The sequence below is a fragment of the Mrakia frigida genome (assembly GCF_051309035.1).
Source record: "Mrakia frigida strain ATCC 22029 unplaced genomic scaffold BDY24scaffold_16, whole genome shotgun sequence".
In the NCBI taxonomy this organism is placed as follows: Eukaryota; Fungi; Basidiomycota; class Tremellomycetes; order Cystofilobasidiales; family Mrakiaceae; genus Mrakia; species Mrakia frigida.
Genome location: NW_027481265.1, coordinates 265,695 through 280,529, shown reverse-complemented (window position 1 = coordinate 280,529; position 14,835 = coordinate 265,695). Strand labels below are relative to the sequence as shown.

Sequence of the window (14,835 nt, the reverse complement as noted above, 5' to 3'; positions counted from 1 at the left end):
AGAGAAAGAAGGTCGTCGTGAACGGAGAACCCAGGAAAGGGAAGCAACTTTTCCCCTTCCTTCCCCTTGAAAACCCCACGCGATGCTTGGCCCCTCTCAAAAGTGCTCCTGAGGCTGAAGGAGGTCAAGGAGGTAGGGGATCTCGGGGGAAAGAGGAAGCAGTAGCGGAGTGGCGACCGAAGTTTGGAGGCCGAGGATCAGGTTCCGTGTCTGCATCAAGTAGAGGATCTGTCCAATGCCGATGCGGAGTCAGTTATTATCTTTAACTCGATCGAGGTGTCTACCAGTTAAGAACCTCGCTGAACGGGGAGGGAAAAGGGCAGCGAGCGACTAAACTCGACGAACCTCGATTCAGCCCAGCTCAATTTTCTGGTCCCGCCGGTTCTTCAAATCAAGCAAAGAGCGAGATGAGATCTTCAAAGTCTCCTGAGAACAGTCTAGGGGAGGTCTGAACTCGGTTAGCTCTGGTTGTTCTCCGCCGAAAGGGAGCGAGCGCAACCGTCGCTCGTCCTTTGATCTTCCTCTTCGACTCGTACTATTCAGCCTTCCTTCCTCGATCTTCTGCACATCAACATGCTCTCTACGGGGAAGTCAGGTGAGCTATGTTACAAGAGAGAGCAGTACCTGATCGGAGGGTTCTTTGACCTCCCAATCGCTGCCCGAGGGTGAGGAGAGTGGCCTCCTCGTGGGTTTGGAGGTCAGCGGGACCAAATGGCATCGTCTACAGCTTCTAAAAGCTGTAGTATATGAGGAAAAGACCGTTCGCGATGGGCGAAAAGAAGGGAAGAGAGACTCGGCGAAACTCACTCGGACGCGCTCCCTCCCTCGAGAGCGAAGATTGGTCAAAGGAATTCATTAGCGAACTTGAAACAAGTAGATTGTCTTGAAAATAACTGTGTCTCACTCGCCTCTATACATATCAGCACCTCTTCTTGGGCGGAAGCTCGACTGACGTCGAATCACTCGCTCCTCCTCGAGCCGAGGGTCGCTGCTTGAGAAAAGGGTCTCTCTAGACCTCCTCCCTTGAAACCCAGGTAGATCCATCTATCAGGCCAGTTGTGATCTGCGAGATACGATACTATAAGATCTCCTCTCCCTCTTCTCTTCCCTCTCACGACCGTCCACCTCCCAACTTCCTCGGCGCGACCTTCTTCCAACCTCTCGTCACGAGCCTTCCCAGCGACTTGACTCCTCCCGAAAGAACAGTTTCTGTTCCGTAGATTCGATCGGGTCGGATTCGGTGAGAAGCGTCGCACTGAGCGAAGCAGAAGAAGAAACGAAACACGAGAGCGACGCGTCAGGTTGTGCTTTGGTCTCTCGCAGAGTCGAAAAGAGAGAAAAGGATACGTACCACTGTAGCAAGGGTACACAGCATAACTGAAAGGACCGAGAGAGCCGAAGAAGCGGAGATCACTGTGAAGGAAAGGGAGAGGGGTCGGAAAGTTCAGGCGAGAAAGAGGAGAGGACGAGAGAAACGAAAGGAAACGAAACACACTGAACATGAGGATCATCTGCAGCTTTCCAGCTTGATCGACGGAAGCTCCTCCGAGGACAGCTCCGGTCATGAGTCCTAGTGCGAGGAAAGAACAACCAGCGAGAAAGAAAGAGTCAGAGAAGAGTTCTGGGTTTCGAGTCGAGAGGAGAGGGAGAAGGGAAGACGAGACCCACCGGGAATCGAGATGAGTCCGATCACACTCATTTGATTGACCGTTGGAAGCAGGGCGAGCTGAAGATGCAAACGAGGGAGGTCCAGTCAGAGCTCGAGACGCGAAGGAAGAAGAGCGAGAGGACAACCAACCTTGAGCGCGTCCCTGGCAACGGGTTTACAAGCCTCGAACCGACTAGCTCCCATGGCGAGGTAGGTCTCGATCTTGTCCCTGTTGTCGGTGAACTCTTTCTGCGAAAGGAGGAAGGCGAACAGGAGAAGGAGTGTCAGAGAAGGGAGAGAGAGGGAGAGAGGCCGATCAGAACTTACCAAGATCGTTGAAGAACCTACGCCGATGGCTGAGATCGCATTACCGAGGAGCATACCAGAGACGGGGATGAACTGATTTGGTTTCCAGATGGGGTTCCTCCTCATCGCGGCGGATCCAGCGAGCGAGATGGGAACGACCGAGATCAAGAGGGACATGAGGACGAACGGGAACATATTCGTGAACCTCTTCTTAGATTTATTGAAGACTGCTTCGAACTGAAGAGGAAGAAGAGAGAAAGAAGTCAGAGGTGGGCTACAGAAGACACTTTGACGTCGAGATTCGGCGAGGAGGCGGCGAGGTTGGGCTGAAACGAGCTGTAGACTCACGGCTCCGAGGAGGTTGAGGACGACTGGCAGTCGGAAAGGGGGAAAGAGAGGGTGCAGATAGTCAGCTCAAGGGAATGAAAGAGGCGAGCTTGGGTTGTGGAACGGGAGGAGACGAAGGAGGCGAGGGAGGGAGGAGGTTGAACTCACGCACTATACCGGCCACTCCCCAGGGGTTGTTGGCCTTGGAAGGAGAGTATCAGCACGACAATTAGGGAGATCACCTTCCTACTCAGTTCCTGACATCAAGAGAAATCAAACTCACAGCGAAGATGCTGATCCAAACAAAAAACAAAAACCGGTCAGCTCGTGAGCTCAGCCCTCCCTCCTTCCCTTTCCCTCTCTCTCTCTCTTCTCCTCCCTTCAATTCACTCACCTATCCAAAATCAGACTCATGACACTGAGCTGAACCACACATCTCACAGCAGCGACAACCAAGGTCGTTCCGATCCCAAGTCCGAAGACGAGAGAGAGGACGGCGTCGAGAGTGATGAAGGAAAAGGCAAGGCCAACGTTGAAGTCTGTTGTTTGAGTCCCAACCCAGAGAAACAGGTCAGCTTTGTAGACGAATCGAAGGAGAGGTAGAGCGTACAGGTGAGGGGTGGTTGATCGTCCGACATGATGGGGCTGAGGAAGCGTCGGTGAGCGTTTGAAGGAAGAGGGAGGGAAGAGGGAGCAGGTCGGAGAGAGCTCGTTTTCGGGCAGCGTCATGCGAGTTGTTCGACGCACGTTTTGTTTCCTTTTTTTGGCTGAGAAAACCTGTGGATTCAGCAAAGGAAAGCTATCGGTGGCTAGAGTGTTCGAACCATGTTTTCAAGTCGAGAAATGAAGTTCGGAGGGAGGGAAGAAAGCAAAACAAGGATCCGATCTCGACTTTCGATTCTTTCGTTTGGCCATCTACAGTACGCCTCAAGATTGAGCAAAAGGGACCGAACACGCAGAGAGAGAGACAACGAAGTGAACCCGACAGACTAGATCGGTCGGGCTATCCAAATCCCCCGATGAAGGCGAATCACTCAGAGCAAACCGACGAGGACTTCGACGCGTCGCGTTCCTCCTCCTCTTCACTGCCTAGCCATCCCCCCAACTCCCAAGTCGTACGTACAGCACATCAAGCTTTTGAATTTCTACCGAACATGCAACCCTCACGCCCTCTCCTCTCTCACTCCCTCCTCCTCGGACACGTCTTCCCCAACCTCCCTGACCCAATCTGGATCGCCCAACCTCTCGAATGCTCCCCCGTGACTTCTCTATCGCAGCAGGCCACGAGTCCAAAGGCGGATTTTGGTGCTGAATCGGTCGGAGAGGCGAGAGGGGAGGATTGGGAGTCTCGGGCGACGGACGACGACGAGGAGGACTGAAGAGAAGAGTCGGCGCGACGAGAAGTCGATGCTGCTTCCGAGTAGGCTGGAGGAGGAATGACGTTCTGCACAGGAAGGAAAATAGAGAAGGAAGGAAGGAGAGGTCAGTCTTCAAAGAAGAGATCGGACGGGGGGGGGGGGAGGAAGAAGCGCTCAAGCTCACCTCTGCTTTGACCGGCGACGACGAGGCTTCTTGTTGCTTCTTGATAGAGGATGGGTTGTCGAGGATCATGGCTCGAAGATGTTGTCTGCGATGGTGATGGTCGAGGGAAAGGAAGCGCTGCGAGCTTCGACGAAGCGAGATGGAGGTTGGGAGCCATGCGTCCACCGACCTGTTCAAAGCTTCGACTGGAGAACCGGAAAGATCAAGCGAGACAGACGGAGCCGTGGGGAAAGCGGGGATACGAGATAGAGGGGAACGGCTAGAGAGAGGCGGCGGCGGAAGGGACAGCGAGATAACGATGGGAAGAAACCAAGGACGCGTCGAGAAGGTCTCCCTTAGCTCGATGGAGGAGAAGACGAAGAAGATGTCCTGGAAGGCGTGGTGAAATGTAAAAACGCGCTCAAAGTCGTGTACCGGATCTTCATCATCATCCAAAGAGGGTGAGTGAAACGACTGGGAGGACAAGGGTCGACGAGAAGCAGGAAAGAAGAGGGAGAGAGGACAGGGGAGAAGAGCAGAGAGACGGAAGAGGTCGATAAATCGATAGAGTAGCAGATGAGAAAAGGGAGCGATGTAGATGTGCTGGTCGATCTAGAGAATGGGAGCAGAGGATGGAGAACCATCTCGTTGGAGAGTGAGACGGACGAGGAGAAAGAACGCTCGAATTGAACGAGCTAGGAACGCAATTCAGAGGCCAGAACGCTCCTCGAGAGGAAACATTTACTGGATAGTGATGCTGAAGCAGGAGCAAAGTAGTAGAGGGGAGGGAAGAGGCAACGTCGAGCCGAAAACCAGACGTGACTTTGTAGGAAGACGCGCCTGGCTCGAGAGTTCGAGTCGAAAGCCAAACGAGCATCTGCGCTATGGCATGCAAGGTCCCCCGGACGTGCTGTCGAGGAAAGTATTTTGAGAAAGGAAGGGAGAGGGGAGGGGGAGGAAGACGAGATGCGCTCGTGAAAGGGACGGTGAAGAGAAAGAGAGGGAGAGAAGGTCGAAAGTGGGTGATTTTCCGGTTCTGACCCTTTGGGAACGAGAGAAGACCCTGCTGGTAAGAATGGCGACGGGTGCGGAAGTCAGCTTCGAAGGATGGAAGGAGGGAAGAAACGGAGCAGGTCCGGACTCGACGTCGAGCTGTTCATCTGAGGGAGATTCGCTTCCCTCTTCCTGGAGCGAAAACCTGCTAAATGAAAGAGGAAGTCAGAACAGCCTTAAGTATGTATTTTGCTCTTAATTAAGAGCCAAAAGTCTCCTGAGATCACCTACAGAGGGGGAAGAGAAAGCACAACCTCGTGGAGGTTTCCAGTCGGACGAGGGGACGTGAGACAGCGCAAAGGTCGAAATCCTGCCTCCCCCATTGCTGAGAAAAGACGCGACTTCGTACGAGGATACAGATGCTGAACGTGGCTACTCGATGGTGGTGGTTCGAGATTAACGAGTGTTTTGGTTTCGAAAGAAAAGCGAGTCGTGAGCCTGCCCAACCTCTTTCCCTCCTCTCTCCTCGAATCTCACCTCAGACGTCCACCTCTCTCCTTCCCTCCCCTCTCGCTCTTTTCCCTTCTCGCTCCTCCTCCCTCTCGACCTTCTCCTGGTAGTCGCCTTCTACTCCAGTCGAGTAAAATCTCCCCTTTCCCCTTTCGAGCGAGCGACACCGACCCTTCCTTGCCCCAGGCTTCCTTCGAAGGTCGTCTCTCAGGTTCCTCCCTCCCTCCCTCCCTCCCTCCTTTGCTCCCTCCCTTCTTCTCCTTTCGAATCATGTCGGACAACAACAATCACAACAATAACAACAACAACAACCAGGGAGGACGGTCAGGGTTTCCTCCTAATCTTGGAGGAGGAGTGGACCATGCGATGTGGGCTCAGGCGATGGCCCAGCAAGCTCAAGCGAAGCACAACTCGGGTCAGGCCTTCAACCCAGCAGCTTCCAGTCAGGTAAGTAGGAATCTTCTTCTTCTTTTCCTGGGTCTCGTCCAAGTCGTACGCTGTGGGATGTTGGACGAAGGGAAGGGGAGGTGAAAGAGGAGCGGAGGGAGGAGAGGTCGAGCGAAGGGACTCGTTGTTTCGTCGACCTCGTCCTTTCTCGGATTCGATCCGTACGAATCCACACATCAAGTGAAGCTCTCTCTTTGAGATGATCGTACACTTGATGGCCGAGTCTTCTTTCCCTAGGTTGAAAAAGGAGATCATCTCTCGGTGGGGGAGAGAGCGACGAGGTTGGCCTGGAAGGCCATCCCCCTTCCGTCCCTTCCTTCCCTCTCACCTCCCTCCTGCAACCTTGTAACATCCCTGCCTCCCTCCCCTTTGCTTCCAACAATCTCATTCAAGGTGGGACTAGAGCTTCACGCACCCGTCACCCACCTTGATGCTTCCACATTTCTTCTCTTTCTCTCTACGACGCTCGAGTCCGACGTTTTGGATGGAAAGAGTTCCCCTCGAGGCACGCGTTGAACCTCAAGCTGACGCTCTTTCTTCTCTTCATCCTTTCCTCCCCCATTTCCATCTCTCTCGCCATTCAATCCTCCTCGACCTTCTCGTTGGACAGCTGTAAGTCTTGACTTCTCAATGCTCTTCCTCTTGCGCTCTTCGTTCCTCCTCTCTCTCTCGCTGACCTCCTCCCTCTGCTCCTTCCTTCCTCCTCTCCCTCCAGTCTCAACTCCTTCCGTCAACTGCAGCAGAACAACGGAGGAAACCCAAACAACCTCAACCAGAATCAGCTCCAGAACCACAACCAGAACCAGAACAACCCTGGCTCAGCAGCTCAGCAGGCCAACGTCATGAAGGCCCTGCAGGAGGCTAACTCGAGGAACGGTCGACTTCCAGGAGGAGGTCAGCTTCAGATGCCTTCGGGCCCAGGTCAGGTCGGGATTGCGGGTCAGCATGCGCTGCTACAGGTGAGCCTTCTGTTTGCGTTGTTTGAGAAGCGCTTGAGTGGATTGAAAGGAAGCTGTGGCAGGACGAGGAAGAGTCGGGAGGAGAGGCGGGCCAGTCGGGCGAATTAGTTCGTTCTAACGTTTCTTCCTTTTCTCCGCCGTCTCTTCGTTGTAAGGCTCTACTCGCCAACAACCAGCATGGTCAGCAGCAGCAGTTCCCTGGAGGTCCACCGTCGTTCAACCCGAACCAGGTAAGCGGACTCGTTCGGTTCGAACCGACCTTGTTCTCCTTCCTTTCACTCATCAGCGTTCTCTCTCGTTCTTCCCCCTCTTTCTCTAGCCTCAGTTCAGTCTACAACTTCCCAACCAACACCAGCAGCAGCAACAACAGCAGCAGCAGCAAAACTCCAATTCCCAGCAGCAGCAACAGCAGCAGCAGCAGCAGAACCCTCAACTCAACAACGGACGACAAGCAGCCAACATCCCTCCTGCGATGGTCGCCATCCTCACCAACATGGGACCTCAAGGGATGAACATGATCAAGGACTGGCACCAGGGAAACCTATCGGGAGAGCAGATGGTTCAGGTGAGTCTACTTCTCGAGACGAGGGTCGATTGAGTTGGGAAAGTCGGATCCGAGAAGCTGACGACCTTTCCCTCTCTCCTTTCTTCAGCTCAAGCAACTCCTCGCCGCTCATCAGTCACGGCAACCGAAGTCTAGTGAGTCTCGTCACTTTCAAGAGCCTCTCAAAGTATCCTCTGACCTCCCTTCGCCTTCTCCTTCTCAGCCAACGTTGCTCAGCAGCAGCAGTCGAACCAGATGGTCAACCAGAACTCCTCTCACGAGCGGAACTCGTCTGGATCCTCTCAACCTCCCTCGCAGGCTCAGCAACAGCAACGTCCAGACATCGCCAAGATGGGGAACGAACAGCTTGGGAAGGTCATCACCAGCTTGACCTCCAAGGTCAAGAATCTCGAGCTGAGTTTGACGAACGTGAGCTCCCTCCTCCTTCCTCCCTCCGTCCTTCTTACTTCGAGATCACCCCCTTCCCTTCTTCGATCGCTGACTCTCCCTCGTATCGCTCATTTTTTCTTCTCTTCTATAGGGTCAGGTCCCCGACGAACAAGTCGACAGAGCCAAGACGGCCATGGGCGAGTGGACGCTTCAGCTTCGAGCTCTCGTTCGAGAAGCTCAGTCTCGGAACCTTCCTTTGGTCCAGAACGGGAACCTGTACGTCTTTTTCCTTCCATCTCTGCTATCCGTCGAGTTCTATACAGATGAGCTGACCTTCGTCCATCACTTCTCTTCACCCTTTCCCTCGTCGCGTCCTTCCCTTCTTCCAGCCCCAACATCCACTCCTCTCCCAACCCCTCCTTCAACCAACCCAACACGCACCAGAACCAGTTCGTCAACAACGGTCTCCCTCCCAACTTCAACAACTCTCCCAACCTCCAAGCTCGTCCGAATCCCGGAACTTCGTTCAACGCTCCCGTCGACGCAGGTCAGCAGAGGACGAGCTTCTTCAAGAAGCTCTCGGAGATGTTCCAGAGGAAGGGAATCACGATTCAGTCGTCGCCGACGGTCGAGGGGAGGCAGATCGACCTGTTCGATTTGTATGTGAAGGTGGTGTCGGAAGGAGGAAGCGAGAACGTTCGTTGAAGTCTCTCTCGCCGTTCCTCTTCGTTCGAGCTCGCCTTCTGATCTTCGTTGTTCCTCCTCTCTCACAGGTCAAGGCTCGCAATCTTTGGCCCGTCGTCGGTGCTCATCTCGGTTTGGCTTCGTCCTCTGGACCCGACGGAATCCCTCGTTCGACTCCCGACACCGCCAACCAGGTCGCAGACATCTTCGGAACGTACCTGCTCTCGTTCGAGGACGCCTGGAGGAACGCCGCTACAGAATCGAGACTCGTCAACCAGTCTCCTCAGCTTGGTCAACAACAGCAGCAGCAGCACCAGCATCAGCAGCAGCAGTCCCAGCAACAGCAGCCTCCCCAGGCCGAAATCAACACGGTCCTCGAAAAAATCTCCCAGATGGATCAGGTTCAGCGAGACTCCCTCACCCTGCCACCCGATCTCTCACGGCAACTCGAGATCTACATGGCTCAGAAGAACGCCAACCTCGCCAACAACAACGGATCGTCGCCACAAGTCCAGCCTGGATCCGTTGGAGGAGGTCAGCCGAACGCAGCGACGTTTGCTTGGGCTAGGCAGCAGCAGCAGTTCGCCGAGGCTACTGCTCGAGGTTCAGGGAACCAGCCGTCGTCGTCGATGGGAGGAGGAGCCGTCGCTGGAGGAGTGCCTCCGAGACCGGCGAGTGGAGGAGTCGGACAGCAGCCTCAGGACGGCGGTCCTAGACCTTTTGTAGCTCCTACGCCGGAGGACACTCAGAAGTCGAAGCTCGTCATCAACCACATGATTGAGCAGCTCGTCGAGAAGCTTCGTGAGTTTATCGTCCTCTTCTGCTCTCGCTCGTTCGAGGAGTCGACGTCTCGAGAGCTCGTTGCTGACGACCTTTCCCCTTTCCCTTTCGATCTTCTTTCCTTCGTTACTCAGGTGCTACTCAGAAGGAGGTCGAGGGTCTCTCGGACGAGGAGAAGAACGAGATCACCACCGCTCTACGAGATCTCCAGGGTCAAATCGGAGAGGCCGAGAAGCGTCTCACTCTCTTCCGGATCCTCAGCCATACGACCGAGACCGTTGCTGCTTGTAACAGAGTCACGCAGATGGTGAGTAGCTTATCTTTTCCCCTCTAGTCTAACCTCTCTTCCTCATCCGGGTGAAAAAGTCGAACTGACGACCCGACGCGTCTCTTTTCCCTCCTCTCCCCTTCCGTCGCTCTTCCTCGCCGTCCTTCCCTCCTCAAGATCGCCATGTGGAAGAACGCCAGCTGGAACGCCTCTCAAGGTCGAATCATCCTCGGTCGAAACGAGATCATGGGTCTTCGAACGCAGATCGGTCGCTTCATCCACTACGTCCACACCACCGTCCAAACCCTCATGAACCGACCTCAGCAGAACGATCAGCAACGCCAGCTCCAGCAGCAGCAGTTCCTTCAACAGCAGCAACTTCAAGCTCAGCAGCAACTCCAGCAAGCTGCTGCTCTTCAGCAACAGCAGCAGGAGAACCAGTCCCAGCTCGCAACGAACCTCCCGGATCCTTCGACTTTCGCCGGTCGACTTCGTCCAGAGGATCTTCGAGCTCCTCCACCATCGAAGCGAGCGAGGACGTCTTCCGTCGGAGGAATCGCTTCCCCTTCCCCAGCAGCGACGACGCCAGCCGAGCTTCGAACTCCCATCAACGCCGAGCAGTCCCCTCCAGCGAACGGAAAGTCGCCAGCTTCGTCCAAGAAGGGAACGCCGAAGGCAGCTGGAAACAAGAAGGAGAAGCCGTCAGCGGGGAACCGGAAGTCGTCGACGTCGGGAACGGGAAGGTCGACGTTGGACCAGGTCAAGGAGGAGTTGGAGAAGAGGGATCGAGAGGAGGATGTGGTCGAAGTTCCCTCTCAGGGACCATCGGTACCGACTGGAGTCGTAGCAACGGATCCTGCGTCGGTGTTGGGTTTGCAGATGGACGGCTGGGAGGAGCGTCGTCGGCAGGAGGAGGTTCGAGCAGCAGCAAAGGACCCCGTCTCGTTCTTCCAAAGCCAGTGGAACAACCTTCATCAGGCTCAGATCGATGCTTCCAACGCTGGAGGAGTCCCCAATACCTTCCACGACGGAGGAGGAGGACCCAACGGACTCGACCATACCGCTCTGGCTCGAGCGATGAGGGACATCCGCCAACCTTCGACCTACGGATCCTCTTCCTCTTCCTCCTACCCCATCGCCTCCACCTCTTCCCTCCCCTACAACTCCCTCGGCTACTCTTCCAACTCCATACAGGACTCGAACCGACCGGCGTCGCCCAAGTCTCCAGTCGAGGACTTCGATATCTCGTTCTTCCTCGACGCGTCGCAGTACGAGGACGAGGAGGAGGCCGACGAGGAGATCGTCGCTCCTACGGAAGATGACGGTGGAGCAGGCAACAGTCAAGGAAGCAGCAGTCGAAAAGTAGGATCGTCGTCCTCGTCGGATCCAAGGCCCATCGATGCTCAAACTCCCGACCTCCTTCACTCGTCCGGTCCTCACGACGAATCCCCAGCTTCCGTCAAGGAAGCCATCTCCCCTCCACGGCTCCTCCCTTTCCGATCTTCCAACACCAACGCCACCGCTTCCACTTCCGATTCAGCCAACCTCCCTCCTCCCCTCACGAACCGATCCACACCCAACCCTTTCGCTCGAAACAACTCCATCTCCGCCAACCCTTCCTCCGCCGACGCCTCCGCAGAGAGCCTTTCGGTCCTCATCCCTTCCTCGATAGCAGGAGACACCAACCCTTCATCGTCGAAGAGCATCAGTCCTCTGCCTCTCCAGACGCCGTTGGGAGAGAACGGGATGGAGATCTGGTCGGAGATGGGAGAGGATTCCTACTTCTCGGGAGGAGGAGTCGGAGGAGGGTTCGATTGGGAGGGGACGCAGTTGGAAGGGACGAACGGGTCGTCTGGGTGGTTGATCAACTCGTCCTAGTTGGTCGAAGGAGAGAGTGAGGAGAGGGACTCGTCGCGTTCTCGAGGTCGTCTTTGTTCCTTCTTGTTTCTCGTGTTTTTCGTTTGACTTCCTACCTACCCTACCCTACCTCCATCTCATCCCCCCCACCTAAAACGTTTCTCTCTCTCTCTCTCTTTTCGTTATGCCCTCGTGCTACCTAGTCTCGCCATCTCCCTCCCTTTCCCCCATCTCCCGCTCCCGCTCTCTCTTCCCGTTTCTTTATTACTTACGTAACGTGCCTCCCACCCCAACCACAACAACCCTACTGTGTTTCTTCTTTCTCCACTTCTCACTTGTGCTCCTTCTCAATTCTTACGGTCTCTCTTCGACGTTTTTTTTTTGCTTCTCTCGTGTCCCGAGCGTCCGTGTTTCTTCGACGCCTTTGTTTCGCTTCGTTTCGTCTCCTTTTTCACGCCTCGGTTGATCGATCTCCTTCCTTTGTTTTGCCACATTATTAATTTGACTGCTGTTTCTTCTTTTGTGGCAGGGATGGAAGAAAGGATGGGAAGCGACGAGCTGGCTCGACACGGGAGTCTCCAGGAAAGGAGAGGAGGAACAAGAGGAGAAGTAATGGATCCTCGTGAGGTATCGACAGCTTTCGAGGTGATCTGACTACCTCTCTCTCAACTCGGTTTGCAAGACGACGAAGAAACTGAAGGTGAGCGACATTGGATCCCTTTATTTTCCGGCGTGTCCCATCTCGACGACGACGGACTCAATCCCTCCCGCGTCGAGATCATTCGCCATCGAGGGGTCAACTACCACTTCGGATGTAAGCAGAGTTTCTTATGAAGTTTCCAGTGCTTCTTCTGATGAGCTGAGGCAACAGACGAAGAAGAAGAAGAGGAGCTCAGCGACGCGCCTCGCAGCCTCTCTCCCTCTCTCGTTTCCCCACTTTCCGAGAAGGAAGAGAGCCTCAGGGTGGTTTCTAGCGTAGAGAGCGGAGTAAGGGGTTCCTTGGATGTAGGTTTTGAAGAGACCGTGGAACCAGCCTCCGACGGAGGAGTCGACGGGGAAGAAGACGAGAGCTTCGATGAAACGAGGAAGGTAGGTAGCTGCGAATTTGCACTGATGGGAAAGGTAAGGAATGTGAACAAGTCAAGCGACCGTACTGACGAGGGAGAGAGTGAAAGAGAGAAGAGGAGAAGAGGGAGAGGGAGACGGAGGAGCGACGGTTGACCTGGAAGATGGCTCGTTCGAGTTCGTATTCTGGGAGGACGTGATGACCTTTGAAAGCCATTTTGACGAAGACATCGAACTAGAACATCGAAGAGTCGTTCCCAAACGAGAGCGAGTAGAATTCGGTCAGCCGAAAGCAGGGGGAAGGGAAAGAGGAAGAAGAGGAGGAGCGAGCTCACCAACTCTTCCATCTTCTCGACCTTCCTAAGATTATGTCCAGCAGCCCACTTCTTGTACTCCTGGGGATCCTGATCCGAGATACCGAGGATTTTAGCGACTCCGTGAATGCCGAGGTTCGAAGATTGAAGGAAACTATAGGGAGAAGGAGGAGGAAGGTCGTCGTGAAGGTGAGCTTCGAACTCCCTTCTCCCGTTTTCTTTTCTTTCCCCCTTTGCCACAAGCCATCATGTCGTCAGATCCCAAATATCTTCTCAAGGAGGAAGAAGTCGCTGTTCAGGCTGTTCTGGTGAGTCTCGACTCGAATACATACATACTCCTCGAAGGTCGTAGGAAGCGACAAAGGCTGAAGCTCCTGAGCTCGAACTCTCCTTCCCTCCCTCCTTCCTTCTCGTCTTTCGTAGCTCGCCTGCTCTCTCACCCTCAAAGTTTTCCACCGACTCGTCAAAGGAGACGTTCAGATCAAGGATGATAAGACTCCCGTAACAGGTTAGTCCTCGCTCTACTCTTCCAGATCCCAGGAGGGCGAAGGGAAGAAACTCGAGCTCACGAACGACTTCTCCTCTTCCTCCCTCCCTCTTCAATCAAAACCTCAACCGCCACCCAGTCGCCGACCTCGCGTCCCAAGCCATCATCTCGCGTCTCCTCCTCCAAGCTTTCCCCTTCGATCCTCTCGTCGGCGAGGAAGACAGCGACGACCTCCGTCTTCCCTCCTCAGCCCTCCTCCGTGAACGAGTAACCAGTCTCGTCACAGAAACCCTCACGGAGGCTAAACTCCCCGTTGGAGAAGGCCAAGAGTGGGAGGAGACGTTGCTGGAAGCGATTGACAGAGGAGGCAAGTTCGAAGGTGGGATGGGGAGGTTTTGGACGTGGGTCTCTTTTTCAGCCCTCCCTTCTCGTCTCTCGTCTTCCTCGTACTCACTCACCCGCATCCCTTCCATTTGTTCCTATGCTGATCCAGGTGTGATCCCATCGACGGAACCAAGGGCTTCGTGAGAGGGGATCAATTCGCCGTCTGCCTCGCTTTGATCGAAGGAGGTAAAACCATCCTTTCGGTTATCGGCTGCCCCAACATGCTAGTGGATCCGACTGACGAGAAGGGACCTAAGGGGGTGGTGTTTGTTGCTAGGAAGGGGCATGGAGCTTATATGGTGCGTAACTACCCCAAATCTCCCCTTTGTATCTTCGTTCTGAGGAAGAGAAACGAAACGAGACGCGTCCCCCTCACTCACCTTCGGACGTTTCCTTCGTTCGCTCACTCGCTTGCAGCACCCAACCACCCTGCCCCATACCCGTACAACCCTCCGAATTCGTTCTCTCGGACCCGACACCCCGTTGCTCGAATCCTACGACCCTCATCACTCCGACCAAGCTCTCTCCGCCAGAGCTGCTGAGCTCCTGGGAATCACAGTCCCCCCCATGCAGATCGACAGTCAAGCCAAATACTGCGAGCTCTGCCGAGGGGGAGGAGGGCTGTTCTTCCGTGTGAGACTGCCCAGGGGAAAGGTATTTGAGGAGAAGATCTGGGTGAGTTTGGGCGGGTTCTTTGTTTCGTTTCTCAGAATCTGACCCCCTTTCCCCTCGATTTTGCTGTTGTTCTGTTGGGATGTGTAATTTGCAGGACCATGCCCCAGGCTCTCTGCTCGTAACGGAATCGGGAGGTTGCATCAGTACGCTGGAGGGCGAGGAGATCACGTTTGGTACTGGACGAGTGTTCCGCTCGACGGGCATCTTCGCCTCGCACAGGTGGTCGCATGAGAAGGTGTTGAAGATGGTCAGGGCTGCTAGTGAGGCGGAGTAGATTAGATGCAATGGATCTTGTTTTGTGAGAGAGGGAGAGAGGAGAAAGGACGCGATTGGGAGAGAGCGGGAGCGAGAGCGAGGGAGAGAGAGGTTGAGCACGCGTTTTTCCAGATCGAAGAGAAGTTCGGATATCGAAGTAGAGTTCCTGTGGAATCCCTCGACTTGAACTTTTTGCCTCCGAAGACAAAGACAGCTGAAACGCAAGACAGTCCCTTTCTCCGACCCCCTTCGACCTCTCCTCCAACTTCGACCTTCCCTCTTCCTCTCTTCCTTCCACTCTTCGCCCGCCCACTCCACAGCGATGGCTCCGGCCTCTTCTTCCTCGATCTCTAAACTCAAGAGAAAGTTCAACAAGCAGCAGCCCTCCAACGGCTCCGGGTCGGGTTCTCGAGGAGCTCCA

The 14,835-nt window shown here is 54.8% G+C and overlaps 5 protein-coding genes across 5 annotated transcripts; 4 read left to right on the top strand and 1 right to left on the bottom strand.

Annotated features, from left to right (window-relative positions):
* Positions 1-868: 868 nt before the first annotated feature.
* On the bottom strand, positions 869-3,122 carry BDY24DRAFT_389597 (ABC transporter permease). The gene is made up of 11 exons (XM_076640557.1): positions 2,892-3,122; positions 2,676-2,820; positions 2,565-2,574; positions 2,450-2,483; positions 2,303-2,325; positions 1,976-2,191; positions 1,799-1,897; positions 1,669-1,726; positions 1,496-1,570; positions 1,352-1,413; positions 869-1,255 (listed from the first exon to the last, which is right to left on the bottom strand). The coding sequence occupies exons 1-11, from the start codon at positions 2,917-2,919 to the stop codon at positions 1,112-1,114; spliced, it is 894 nt and encodes a 297-aa protein (XP_076496466.1). The 5' UTR covers positions 2,920-3,122; the 3' UTR covers positions 869-1,111.
* Positions 3,123-5,969: 2,847 nt separating this feature from the next.
* On the top strand, positions 5,970-6,989 carry BDY24DRAFT_64305 (uncharacterized protein). Its single transcript, XM_076645036.1, has 2 exons — positions 5,970-6,364; positions 6,468-6,989. Exons 1-2 carry the CDS (start codon positions 6,183-6,185, stop codon positions 6,817-6,819), a joined length of 534 nt encoding a protein of 177 aa, XP_076496465.1. The 5' UTR covers positions 5,970-6,182; the 3' UTR covers positions 6,820-6,989.
* A 1-nt stretch (position 6,990) lies between these two features.
* Positions 6,991-9,285, top strand: BDY24DRAFT_64306 (uncharacterized protein). The gene is made up of 7 exons (XM_076645037.1): positions 6,991-7,276; positions 7,365-7,410; positions 7,499-7,684; positions 7,797-7,921; positions 8,035-8,341; positions 8,419-9,130; positions 9,244-9,285. The coding sequence occupies exons 1-6, from the start codon at positions 7,184-7,186 to the stop codon at positions 8,895-8,897; spliced, it is 1,236 nt and encodes a 411-aa protein (XP_076496464.1). The 5' UTR covers positions 6,991-7,183; the 3' UTR covers positions 8,898-9,130; positions 9,244-9,285.
* On the top strand, positions 9,286-11,337 carry BDY24DRAFT_64307 (uncharacterized protein). Its single transcript, XM_076645038.1, has one exon. The coding sequence runs from the start codon at positions 9,561-9,563 to the stop codon at positions 11,253-11,255; it is 1,695 nt and encodes a 564-aa protein (XP_076496463.1). The 5' UTR covers positions 9,286-9,560; the 3' UTR covers positions 11,256-11,337.
* A 1,464-nt stretch (positions 11,338-12,801) lies between these two features.
* Positions 12,802-14,559, top strand: BDY24DRAFT_351580 (uncharacterized protein). The gene is made up of 6 exons (XM_076637719.1): positions 12,802-12,921; positions 13,037-13,121; positions 13,240-13,501; positions 13,594-13,783; positions 13,902-14,159; positions 14,254-14,559. Exons 1-6 carry the CDS (start codon positions 12,862-12,864, stop codon positions 14,431-14,433), a joined length of 1,035 nt encoding a protein of 344 aa, XP_076496462.1. The 5' UTR covers positions 12,802-12,861; the 3' UTR covers positions 14,434-14,559.
* Positions 14,560-14,835: the final 276 nt, after the last annotated feature.